Source organism: Pituophis catenifer, unplaced genomic scaffold (genome assembly GCF_029215685.1).
Source record: "Pituophis catenifer annectens isolate HBS135680 unplaced genomic scaffold, rPitCat1.0.hap2 SCAF_2, whole genome shotgun sequence".
Classification (NCBI taxonomy): Eukaryota; Metazoa; Chordata; class Lepidosauria; order Squamata; family Colubridae; genus Pituophis; species Pituophis catenifer.
The window spans coordinates 106,376,250-106,390,178 of NW_027256882.1; the positions used below are offsets into that span (position 1 = coordinate 106,376,250).

General features: G+C 39.4%; 1 protein-coding gene across 3 annotated transcripts in view; it reads left to right on the forward strand.

The window, feature by feature from the left end:
• Positions 1-13,929, forward strand: part of ARHGAP26 (Rho GTPase activating protein 26) — a 253,469-nt gene that overhangs the window by 165,762 nt on the left and 73,778 nt on the right. For all 3 annotated transcript variants that reach the window (XM_070937338.1, XM_070937339.1, XM_070937340.1), the window contains one exon: positions 696-801. In XM_070937338.1, the coding sequence (XP_070793439.1) occupies positions 696-801 (106 nt within the window). The remainder of the gene's footprint in view (positions 1-695; positions 802-13,929) is intronic.

Genomic DNA, 13,929 nt, shown 5'->3' on the forward strand with positions numbered 1-13,929 from the left:
CTATTGAAGATTTTAATTGCTATTGCTATCTTCCACTAGTCCCAGTAGTTCATGATGAGATAGAGGAAGGAAGTGGTCAGTACAGTGAATCGACTATTTTTCTATAATCTATGAGTAGTAGCATTTGTAAAAGTCCAGTCCTTTGGGATTGATTGTTCAGATACTTTTATGATATAAAAGCACCTGAAGGCAGGACAAGAAGCAATCGAAACTAATCAACGGGAGAAACAACCTAGAACTAAGGAGAAATTTCCTGACAATTAGAACAATTAATCAGTGGAACAAGTTGCCTCCAGAAGTTGGAATGCTCCAACACTGGAAGAGATTGGACAACCATTTATTTGTCTGGAGTGGTATAAGGCTTCCTGCCTGAGCAGTGGGTTGGACTAGAAGACCTCCAAGGTCCCATCCAACTCTGGTATTCTGTATTCTGTATATCATCAGTCTCTGTCTTCAAAATGTACTGTTTTCCTAAGATAACATTTGTGATTCTTAGAATTTTAAAGTTATTTTTAAAAGGAGTTATGGAATCTAACAATTTTGATATGAGTAAAGGAGTTCTTGTGGATGGGGGCAAGTATGCATATTATATTAGTACGGTTAAACACACTCATAGATTTCAGCTTGATTTTTGTCATTGGTAGCTGAATCATAAAGTCAAACCCCACTAAAAGAGTAATTTTGTCTTGCTGCAGAACTGGAGAATCAAGAATCCAGAATTTCAGAGATCCATAGCTTAGTGCACAGACTTCCAGAGAAAAACAGACAGATGCTCCATTTACTCACGAATCACTTGGCCAAGTAAGTATCCTGTTTTTAATAAACCTTTTGTTTTGCTAATGGTTTCAAATGGAAAAGAGGTAACTTAAGAGTATAGATCCGCGATGGCGAAGCTATGGCACACGTACCAGAGGTGGCATGCAGAGCACTCTCTGTGGGCACACACGCCGTCGCCAGCTGCTCTTCTGATTTCCGATGCACTCAGAGACTATATACCAGTGACAGCGAACCTTTTCAGCACCAAGTGCCCAAACTGGAATGCGTGCATGTGCATGCATGCGCTGGAGCACCGGAAACCCAAAGATCAGCTGGCTGGTGCACACGCGCACACCGGCCACCTGGTCTTTGGGTTTCCGGCACTCCAGCATGCGCAGAAACCAGCAGACCAGCACGCATGCGTTTGCTGGAAACCCGAAGACCAGGTGCTCTTCGGGTTTCTGGTGCTCCGGCACATGCATGCATGCACACTGGTATAGATGCTGTTCCCAAATCTCCAGCTCTGTTGTCTTGGTAGATGGGGTAGGATTCCCAGTCATTCCTTGGCATGACAAAGAAGTAACTCAATCGGATTAGTATTGATGATCCATACCAACACAAACTCTTGCTAGGAATGATTTTATTAGAACACCTGCTTATACTGAAGAATGTAAGCTTCTCTTAATACCAAAGTTGGAATCCCAACTCCTCTTCAGGCTCTTCGCAATCTACATGAAATATTTTTGTGGTATAAGACACTTATTTTGTGAGGATAAGAAAGTCACTGCTTTCCTTATTGTTGGAAAAACCTTCGTTCTGTAAGACACTATAAATTACAGAGATTTCACAAAATTGGGCAATTATACTTCACAGACTGGTGTAAAAGGCAGAAAAAGTGTGACTTATACTATACTGATCTAGAAGAATCTAAGGAAAAAATCTAAGGAAGCATAATATAAATTAGATGGAAAGAAGGATGAATGGCTGATAGAGAGTCAGATGAAAAATCAGTTTAACTGAGTCTCTCTATAACAGCACCGTAAAACACAAACATATGTGTGATTTTCATGGAATGGCACTTGGGTAGTTTTTGCTTGGTTTGCTTGGCATCTGAGCAATACTGAACCTGTTTAATGTTTGGAAGGGAGACCTATGGAAAATATCAGTAATTTAGACTACAAATTTGAGGAAAAATCCAGAAGGTGGTGGCAATCCATATTCTTATATTGTTGCCAGGATAACTACATACTGTAAATGTATCCATGTGGGAACCAAAAGTTGAGGTTTTGTTTTGACTTTACTTATCTTTACCGTTATACTAATCCTGCAAGGTAGGGTAAAGAGAGAAGGGAAGGGAAGGGAAGGGAAGGGAGGGGAGGGGAGGGGAGGGAAGGGAAGGGAAGGGAAGGGAAGGGAAGGGAAGGGAAGGGAAGGAAAGGAAAGAAGGAAAGGAAAGGAAAGGAAAGGAAAGGAAAGGAAAGGAAAGGAAAGGAAAGGAAAGGAAGGAAGGAAAGGAAAGGAAAGGAAAGGAAAGGAAAGGAAAGGAAAGGAAAGAAGGAAAGGTCTCATGCTTTCTGAGGCAAAACCAAACTTGATATGAAGGATGCTGACCTTAAATTAAAAATGCCTGTCTTTTGTTCTTCTATGGAGAATTCTATGTATTTTGCTTTCTTAAGGTGCTCTTATCCATCATGGGAAATTGTGCTTCTTGGATTCCTCCTTCCCTAATTAATAACTGCTTTGGGTGATTTAACTTCATAGAAGGGTTGTGTGGGAGAAGGATTTTAAACCCCACTTCCTCTGTGACAGGGTCCCAAATACATTTGTTCCACTCAGAGGCTTCCACAGAATTTGATCTTTCTTTTAGAATGATGAAAGAAAGAATGCAACCTTGTGATGCCCCATACAGACCTGTGTGCATGTACAAAAGGGGCAGAGCTAGTATCCTGCACTGTCATTTGGTTGGTTTTGTCATTTGGCCTCTCTCAGGTGTTTTTGCTTGCCCCCACAAAGTGTCAGAGATATAGTCACATTATATCTACTGGTTAAAATTTTGAACTAGGACTGGGTAGATTCAGTCTGAAATTCAGACACTGATACTGACCTATTTGTTTGTTTATTTTTTGGAAAGTAAAGCAAGCAAATGGGCTTTCTGTATATCACCAAGACTGGAAATAAGAATACAATCCTTGATGAGTTTTACAAGCAATTCATTAATAAACCAACTCTGCTTTGTGCTACAGTATGACTGTTTGCCACCAATTCCTGCCATTTATAGTAGATAGCTCTATTGCTCAATTAAGATGACTATTGATGTTGTTATTTGCTGGTCCAGGGTACTTGCTGAAATCCAGTATTGCCTGAAAATACCCACTTCAGTCTTTTAACATTTCATGCTAGTTAAGTGCGCTTTGTGGTGTGTGTATACATGTTGGGGCCACTTGATTAAAATCAGTGTTTTAATATAAATATAAATGGAAATGTGTAAATATTAAAATTGCATAAACAAGTTGGGGAACATTTTCATACTTCCACAAAGGCAAAATGTATTATTTTGGTTTGAAATTAATGATTTTTAAGTGCAGCATTTTTAGATTAATAATGGATAAGTAGCAAAATTGTATAGTAATATATTCATTTTTACTTTTTTCAACCAATAGAAATTTTGCAAGAAATTATGGAAAGAGGCTCAGGAAGATGTCTATCTGTCCTTCAGCGGGATATCTATCTGAAAGCAGAATAGAAGTATATCAAATTTGGTGAGGGGAAGTAATTAGCAAAAGAAATATCAAGTTGCAAAATGGGCCAGATCAGATCATAGGAGTATAAATAGTCTGTCCTTTGTTTCCTACGAGACATATGTATAATTCATAGACAGAACATAAAGTGAAATAAAAAACGCACAAAATTACAAAATATACCTTGTCTTCTGTACAGGTAGTCCAGGTTTTATAACCAGTTGTATAACAAACAACCCAAATTATGTCAGAAAGTGTGCTTTATGGCTTGTAAAGCACTTCTGCCCATTATAAAATGTCGGACCACCACCCTACCTCAAGTCACATGACTATATTTTGGCTGCTTGTCAACCTTTTGCACTTAGACTAGTTGCCAAGCACCCTGCGATCATATGGTTGCCATTTGCAACTCTGCTGATTTCCTCAGAAAGTCAATGGGGAAGCTGGCAGGGAAGATTGCAAGGTGCTGCTGCCTGCCAAGAAGGCTAGATGAAAGATCTGCCTGGCCAGTCCTTCAGCTGGGCTGCAGAAATGGGGCTCACATAGCAAAGATTCAAATACCGTCTCTGCAGCCTGACTTAGCTATTCCCTTCTGAACATGAAAAAAAAAAAAAAATACTTTCTAGCCTTCAGAATGATGGCGTTTGCTAGTTTTCAAGCCCAAGGAAGGCTGGAAAGCTAGCAAACACCATCATTCTCATAATCATTTGGAAGGGCCTTTCTCCAAATTTCACACTTTGGAGCTTTCCACAAATTGCAAAAATGGATGCTTGCAGCATGTTGTGAGGTAGAAAGGCCATGGTTCACATTGGCCAGGTGTGCAGAAAAAGGAAAGAGAACCCGGGAATGGCGGAGTAGTATGAGGGCTCCTGTCCTGGTGTTTTGCTTAATGACCCATGTGGTCCCTTCATGACCACAACTGGGAATACTAGCACTGCAGTCATGGAGCAAGTGGTCACATGGGCATATCACTTAACAACCATTTTGATGAATGACCACAATCCATCCCAATTGTGGTCGTATGTCAAAGACTGCTTGTTGCATCTACTTTAGCCTTAGTACATACAGAATAACTTTGTTATCCTGTGTATTTAGATATATTATTTCAATTAGTAGCTCAATTAACTTGAAGGAATATTATCTTAATCATTATAATGATTTGTAAAAAAAAAAGGTAGGGAAGAAAAGGAAGTTTTTTTCACCCCCAAATATAATTTGTCATAATTCTTGTGTAGTTTAGAATTTTCCCTCAAATGTAATCATTCCTTTGTTTCTGGTTTGGTACATGAGGCATGACAATTTTTATAGCGTATTTTTCTCAGTTGCCCTAGTTTCTGTGGGTTTTGGTTTATTGCAAAGCTAAACTAAGGCAGTGGTTGAATCAGCATAGCGTCAGTGATCCGAAATGTTTGTGTAACCAAACTGCTTGCCTAGTGTTGATTGTGCTTAACAGAAATCCTTTGTGGTTGCCATTTGAAGACCAAGCATTTTAAGGCTCAAGATCCTGTGGCCAGGCTTCCATTTGTAAACTATTAAAGCTGCCATGATTTTCTTAAGCCATTTTATTTTTGCACAAAGAAAGTGAGGAGGAGATTCTCTTTTGGGTCCTAAATTAAAACTAAACTGTTTATGCAACAATCCTAAGAATTTCTTCAGTAGGATGTCACATCCTTAAATTTTGCTAAAGTAACCAAAGCATTCTAAATTTTCTCTTCCTGTTGTTTTCTTGTTTATAGATGTCTGCCTAATTTTAATAGCAGCTTTTTTTAGTGCCTACATTTTATTTTTTCCCCCCAATTCTGCCATTGCGCTAACTTTTATATTCATATATTTTTATTTTGTAAGAAAAAAAATAACTCTGGATTATTCGATGGGTATCACAGTATCTTAATTATATCTCTAATGCTGATTTTGATTGATGTTGGCATTACCTACCTTCCTCTCCCAGCCACCTTTGATTTCCTTCTACAATTTATGTCCGTGAAATAATATATAGGGAACATATTTTCTAATTCAGTTAAAAGTTGCAAAGTATTTCTAGAAAAGTTGACTGGTTGACTTCAATATACTGTATCTTTCCGCACCAAGCAATTAAGCTCTTTTTGAGAATTTTTCAGCAATAGACTATATCTAATAAGCTTGTAAAGCAATATGGAACATTGTGAAAATTTTGATAGATTCTGCCTCAGTTTAATTTTCTTTTAATTGCTGTTCATTGGCCTGATACCTGTCATCTCTCTTGCAAAGTAATCAGTGTTCACTGGAGTGAATACTCCCTTTTCATTTTATATTTCTATTGCTCTGAGAGAATAATTCATTTCACTTACAAGTTCTCATTCTATGTACTTAAATATTATGTGATATAGTATTTTTAATGTACCATCCCATTAAAGAGTGTAAAGCAAAAGATATTAGTTTAAAGCTAAAGTTCCTGGTTTTAGTTTTGTTCAAATTAACACATCTCTCAGTTTTTCGAATTTTCTCTAGTTCTCCCAGCAGAAAATACATGTTGTGTTATTAGAATTTTTATATATGGTTTCAAAAAATTTTAAAACATTTTTTATAATCTCTTAGTTTATGATGTTATATTATTGTTAAGTAATTTTGTACTATTGTCCTCATTATTGATAAAATGAATCATGAATAAATAAATATATGCTGGTCTAAAGGAAGTATTGTACGAACCAATCCACATGCTAATTAAAATTCAAAGCTTCTGTTTTGTACATCAGATTTCCAGCCAATGAAGATAATATGTTAGGAGGATAGGGAGTCATGTTAAAAATCTGCATGAGTTTTCACAAACTGAGGAATACCTTTTGATGAATAACAGATGCATATCTGAAAAATCCACAATCTATTTAGATTTGATTTTGTGTAACTGAAGCTTCTCAGTGCTTTTCAAGGGTAGTCCCATATAGAGCACATTGTGATAGTCAAGATGGCAGTCACTAGGGCATGGGTGACCGTGAGTAGGGATTCCTGGCCAGGATAGATATATCTGATTCACAGCTCGCAGTGTTCTGACCTAGAGTTCCTTAGAAAGCATGAAGCAAAGTCTTAATCCTGGTAAAACCTCTTTTATTAACACAACTGTGAATTCTGTTCATTCACAGTCAACAAGACTTTGGCAAACAGTCTTTCAGAGGAATGTTTATCAACCCCCACCTTATCTCACTTGGAATGCTGCCAGAGAACCAATTTCCAAATGCAGAGCAAGGCCAAACTTGGCACTGAGTCACAAACAGAACTTTCCAATCTTGAAACGAGATTGCTTCCTGCAAAAGCCCACATCCCGTTCGCTCCTCTTTTATGTCCTATGGGAGGGGCCAATCATTTCCAAGGTGTGGCCTTACTCCCGAGTTGACCCTGCTTTCTTAATTGTTCTTGTCTTGTGGCAGCTCTGTGCATGCGCACACTGGGAATGGGTTCCAGCTGTTCCTCTGCCTCGCTGCTGTCTAATTCCCTCTCTGCCTCCAATGCAGAGCCCTCATCTGAATTTTCTCCAGCCCCCAGAAGTGGCCCAAGTTCCTCCCCAACCTCCTCACTGTCCAGCTCCGCTGCCCACCGACAGCAACATGCAGTTGCTCAAAGGTCCTCTGTTGCTCAAAGGTCCCTGCTCCTCTAGCAAGAGTCATGAGTCCAGGAGAATTCCCTCCAAGACCTGAGATTGTAATTCTCCATGGATCGAAGAACCCCAATCCCAGAGCCATTCTGTTTTGCCAGGGTTCAGTTTCAGCCCATTGGTCCTAACAGCCTCCAGGCACTACAAGAGGGAGGTCACAGCATCACTTAACTCACCATGGTCTGAAACATTCAGCTGGGTGTCATCAGCATATTAATCTCTCTTAACCTACATGGTTTTTGGGGCAATACAATAAAAGGAAATCCCCCGGTAAGCTTCTGAGGAAAAAGAAGGAAAGAAACTTGATAAATGAAAAAGTAACATTTTGAGAAGATAAATACTAAGAGCTCAGATTGAATATTTCCCATGTAAGGATTTCAGTTCTGATGGGCTGTAGCTTCTGGTAGCTTCTGGTACACTCTGGATCAGTTCCTACCTCCCTACTTCCAGTGAGTATAGCCCAATGAATTTGCTTCTCCCTAAAAACAAATCATGATAGCTTCTGCTCTCTTCCCCTAAATTATGAATTTAGTTGTGTGTGTGGGGGGGGGGGGGGGAGGCAGAGATGGATTCAGGCTTTTCTTGGCTCCAGGGTAGTACATCTTTCTAATTAGATCTCTCTCTTTGTATAATGTTAAACATGCTTTCCTTTGAAATCTCCCCTGTATATTTCTTTCACCCCTGGTGAGGGCAGTGGATGGTTTGTGATCATTCACATGAGCCATTGTTAAAGCCTTCATGCAATATTCAGTCTGATTTGAGGTGAACAGAAGGGTATGTATTAATCTTTAATTGGGATAAATAATTCTCTCCATCCTCTTCCTTCCTCCAAAAATACAATAGTCTACAACATTAAGCTTTACATCAGTCGGCGTCAGCATTTTTAGAATTGAATACATTCATTTAAATGGTATATAGAACTTGTACAATTCTGTTTTCTTGAGTTCTTTTATGTACAGTGCATTTAGAAAGTATTCAGACCTCCTTCACTTTTGTCAATTTTGTTATGCTGCAGCCTGATTCTGCAGTTGTTGAAATTCATTTTTATTTATTAAAAAGAAAAAAAAAACCTAAATTAAATTGATTGGACATAATTTGGAAAGGCACACAGATTTCTATAGAAGGTGTCGCAGCTGACAATTACCACAGGCTGACTTCATTCAAGGTGTAGAAACATGTCAGCAACGATCAAGAGAAATGGGAAGCACCAGAGCTAAATTTCACGTGTTGTTGCAAAGGGTCTGAATACTTATGCCAATGTGATATTTCAGTTTTTTTCTTTTTAATAAATTTACAGACATTTCTAAAATTCTGTTTTCACTTTGTCATTAGGGGGTAATAAATGTAGATTAATGAGGAAAAAAATGAATTTTAACAACTGCAGAATCAGGCTGCACCATAACAAAATCAACAAAAGCGAAGAGGGTCTGAATACTTTCTCAATGCTCTACATACTTTGGGAAGGTTATCCACACATGGTCTGCTAGAAAATAAATATATCCAAAAATCTCTATTAGAACATGTATTTATTGGTTGGTTGGTTGGACTTGCACTATGATCTTTATGCTCAAATCTGAAATGTTTTCATAAGTTACACAAGAGGATTGTAGATATTTGCATAAAATACGCTTGCCATCCACTTGTGTTTGAAAAGTTGTGCATCACTAAAATTTGACGCATATCTTTTTAAATATGTGGGGAGAGAAATGATAAACGCATGTGCTGCAGCCAAACACCTCATTCCGACTGTTGCCATTGTGCAACGTAAAGGAAATACCTTTATCTAATAATCAGTTCATCCGTCTATGTGCTGGTATAAGCCATAAACTTAAAAAAACATAGCTTTTCAAAAGCAGCTCCGTTCGTTTATTTGAGACAATGATAAAGAAAGTTGTTGGACCATAAAAATCCATCTGAGTTAACAGTCCTGGTTTCACTACCGTGTTTCCCCGAAAATAAGACCCTGTTTTATATTTTTTTGAACCCTGAAATAAGCGCTTGGCCTTATTGCCATGCGCTCAAAAGCCTGATTGGGCTTATTATTTATTTATTTTTATTTTTATTTTATTTCAAATTTATATACCGCACCTTCTCCCGAGGGACTCAGGGCGGTGTATCGCCAGATAAAAACATACAATACAAGCATTAAAAACAATTAAAAGGATATATATTAATTTGGCCCCAATTTAAGATAACAAACCAATTAAAAATATTTAAAAATATGTTAAAAAATATGTTAAGCCAGCCCGGATTGCTGAAAAAAGAAAGTTTTAAGGGCACGGTGGAATAAGTCTTGCCTTATTTTGGGGGAAACAGGGTAAACACCAGACAATCAAAATGGGATGCAAGCAATGATTTACATCTGGTCCTCACACTTATGACCATCCTAGCATCTCCATGGTCAGGTGATCAAAAGTTAGTCACTTAGCAACTGGCATGTGTTTACAACAGTTGCAGTGTCCAAGAGTCACATGACTGCCATTTGTGACCTTCCCAGATGGTTTCTCACAAGCAAATTCAATAGGGGAAAGCCAGATTTACTCAACAACCACATCAGTGGTGGATTTCAAAAAATTTTACTACCGGTCTGTGGGCATGGCTTGGTGGGCATGGCAGGGGAAGGATACTATCTCCATTTCCACCCCAATCCAGGGGAAGGTTACTGCAAAATCCCCATTTCCTCCCAATCAGCTGGGACTTAGGAGACAGAGAATAGATGGGGGCAGGGCCAGTCAGAATTTTTACTACCGGTTCTCCAAACTACTCAAAATTTCTGCTACCGGTTCTCCAGAACCGGTCAGAACCTGCTGAAACCCACCTCTGAACCACATCATTTACTAACAACTGCAGATATTCCCTTAATAACCATGGCAACAAAGATTGTAGAATCGAGTGTGATTCACTTAACAACCGCGTTGCTTAGGAATAGAACCCCTGGTCCCAATTATGATCATAAGTCAAAGACTACCTGTATGATGCAAAAATTTTTATCTTTGCCAAAAAAAAGGTTAGGGCATGCTGTATGCTAGGAATAAAGCATTGATTATCCTCTCCGCCCTCTCCCTTAATTTGGGGTGGAAGGCTTTTTATTGACAATTGAGCACTTGCTTTGAGCTTTTCTTTTGCTCGATTATACTGAAGTATGCATAGCAACTTTGTTCACAAGCCTGTAATTAATTCTATTTCAATCACATTTGGGACCTCAAACACTTTCGTTTTTCTTTAAGAAAACAATTTCAAAATACTCGCAGGAAACCTTTCACGGTTCTGAAATGGGTTCAGTCTTTTGTACTCGCATGACTTCTTAACAAATGCAAAGTGAGAAATTGCCTCACGTTCCTCCAGGATATTTGTAGAAAATGGAGTTGCTACCAAATGACTGTAATAATAGTGAAATTTGGTGAGATTTATTCAGAACACAATGTAAATGAGCATTCTCCATTTTTGCCATATGAGTTACCAGCCAGGTAGGGGTCATACCAGTTCCTCTTCCACACCCCAATAGGACAAATGTCGTTTTAGGATGATCCACAGTTGCCTTCTCTTGTTTAAATGCAGCAAATTGAGGTTTGGGAGCAAAGAACTTAATTTAATAATTTTGCCTTGAACAGGTACAAATCCTGGAGTAGCAAAATGTTTCCTTTCCGCATAAATGGTAAATGAAAAAGTAGCTTCCATCCCCCCGCTGAGCAGAGGTCAGCAGTTCTGACCAGTTCTGGAGAACCAGTAGCAGAAATTTTGAGTAGTTCTCCAGAAAGCTGTGTTTTTACATAATAGTTCTGAAACAGGATAATTTGAGCTTAGGCCTTTGAACCTCGAGGGAGAACTCTGGATTGATTTTTTTCAGTGATTACTTAATTGTTTCTGTGGATGTTCAGGGTATTCTCAGGAGTCTTCTCCAATATCAAAGTTCACGAGAGTCAATAGTCTTCTTATCCTGTTTTTTTCAAAGTCCAATTTTCACTTCCATAGAGTATCAGAGGGAATACCATTGCTTGTATTATACTGATCTTTGGAGGTATAGATATATCATGGCATCTGAATATTTTCTGCAAGTCTTTGTGGCTGCTCTACCAAGTACTAGTGTTCTGACCTAGGCTTCCCAAGAGCATGAAGCAGGCTCCTTATCCTGACAAAAAACCCTTTTCATTAAGTTACTGTGAATTCTTCTCATTCACATCCAGCAAAGTCTTTGAAGGGTGAATTTACAGTCACAGACCTTATCTGGCTTGGAGAGCTGCCAGGACGATATCTTCAAAACTTGGTAAGGAGTCTCGGAGTGTCACGAACCAATTAAGCGAACTAATTGTCTCCTGCAAACTCCACTCCCCTTTCACTCCTCTTTTATTCCCTATGGGTGGGGCCATTCATTGTGCACCTGTGGCCTTACTCCCAAGTCGACCCTTGTTCCTTAGCTGTTCCCTTGGTCTGGCAACTCTGCGCATCCACACACTGGGAACAAGCCCTAGCTGTTAGTCTGCCTGATTGATATCTGACTCAGAAGGCAGCTGATAACTGTCATATGGCCCTGGCCCCCTCTCTGCCTCTGACGCAGAGCCTTCCCCAGACTCGAGGACTGGCCCATATTCCTCCCCAGCCTCTTCACTGTCTGAATCTGCTGCCAGCTCTGCTGGCGGGCCATAACAACTAGACTGCAGCATATTTCTTGATTGCTTCTTCTTTTACTGTTGACAGTTGGTTTTAAAAGACAGAAGGTATCCACCGCTTCACTATCTTCAGTACCAGTTTTAAAGCTGGTTGTACCTATTCTCATTAATTCAGTCCATTAAAATGTTTAATTTTAGTCCCTATTTGGTCTCATTTTTTCACTGTGTACTTGACTATTATTCTAGAGTTTGGTGATTATTGCATTTTCAATTATCAGAGTGGGTGTCATTAACATAGTTCCATGATGGCGAACCTATGGCACACGTGCCACAGGTGGCACACAGAGCCATATTTGTGGGTACGCGAGTGTTGCCCTAGCTCAGCTCTAGCATGCATGCGTGCACTGGCCAGCTGATTTTTGGGCCTTCTGGGCCCTCTGGAAGTCAGGAAATGGGCCATTTCCAGCCTCCGGAGGCCCTCCGGAGGTTGGGAAAGGCCGTTTTCCGCCCTCCCCAGGCTCCAAGAAAGCCTCTGGAGCCTGGAGAGGGGGAAAAATAGGCCTACCGGGCCCACTGTCCCATCGCATGCCAAAAGTGTGGGGAGTGTGGGGGGGATTATGTGCGCATGCACCGGGGGTGGGGCACATTGAATTATGGGTGTGGGCACACAAGCACACGTGACCCCGCCCAAACTCCTCCCGCTTTTGGCACACAACAGCAAAAAGGTTATCTATCACTGGCATAGTTTTTATTTTACTGACGTTTCTTCATCCATTTTAAAACCACACTGATCTTTTCCATCCAGTTTCTCTTGATCTATATTTAGTATATATAGACTGAGTAAATAAAGGAGAGAGAAATAGTGTTTTCTCACTCTTTTGCCAACACATGAACTAAAAACATAATTGGTCTTATGAGGTGGGAGCTGCAAAGCTGTCAAGCCATCCTTGAGAGTTTTGCTAAAGTAAGGACTTGGAACTGATAATGAGAAAGAGTTATGTCCTACATAAAAGCAGTTGACTTTACAGGATCACACAACTGAAACAGAGTCATTGTGTAGAAGGGCCTTAACCTCTTCATAGAAGATAATTGGTCTAAGCAAGCAGAAATATTTTGCTTGCATTCTTAAAACAATATTCTTAAAACGTAAGCTTTTTTATAAGTTAAGTTTTAAAGTTGCAGGTTGTTTGAGAAAGGCAGACAAGGAAGAGTGCAGAAGTATGTAAAAATAGTTCTGAATATGAAATGGTATTGGTACTAAGGCAATAGTTATACTAGATTTCATTTTGTGTATACCTACCTATCAGAAAATTCTAAACAAAAATTATAAATTGAATAATCATTGGGTTAATTTAAATTAAATGTTACTTAAAAAGGATATTCCTTATTAATGCATGCATAACATGTTTTATACATTTCATGAAATGTAAATTTATTTTTATATTTCAGCCTTTTTTATGTGCACATTTCTTATGTATAGCCATTTATACCCTAAAATGATTTCAGAACAAAGTCTGGATTTATAGCAATGAATCTTAATTTTCCCTTCTGGCTTTCAGATATTTTCTTTGCTATGTCATTTTCTTCTGTGACATATTAGTACATCTTACATTAAATACTGTGCTGTTCTCTACTGCTCTAATGACAAGAATAAATGCTAGTATTTGTTTTGTGCTATTCCTGTTACCTGAACAGATCATGTTCTCATCTGTTTTCCTAGAAAAGTGTACACTGAAAGACATCTGCTTCTTTCATACAAGTGGCCTTTTCCTGGGCTGAGGATATTAATAGTGATTCAAAGCAATTATATTTGGGCATTGTTTTTTAATGGTGATATGAAGAGAACAGCCTATAATGGTTTAGAGCAGTGGTCCCCAACCTTTTTATCGCCGCGGCCCGCTGAGCGTGCACAGGGGTGGGGGCACGGCCCAGGAGCTTTTGCGCACGGCCCATTGCGCACGGCCCAGGAGCCTTTGCGCTGCAGCGTTTATGTCCCCCGGCCACTGCGCGGCCCGGTGCCAGGTACTCCACGGCCCGGCACCGGTCCGCGGACCGGGGGTTGGGGACCACTGGTTTAGAGAATTAGAATTGGTGTGTGTGTGTGTAATTTATTTATTGATTTATTTATTTTGAAGGATCCTTGATGCTTTCTGAGCTTGGTTGTTTTTTCTCAAACGTTTCATTACCCAAACTAGGTAACATC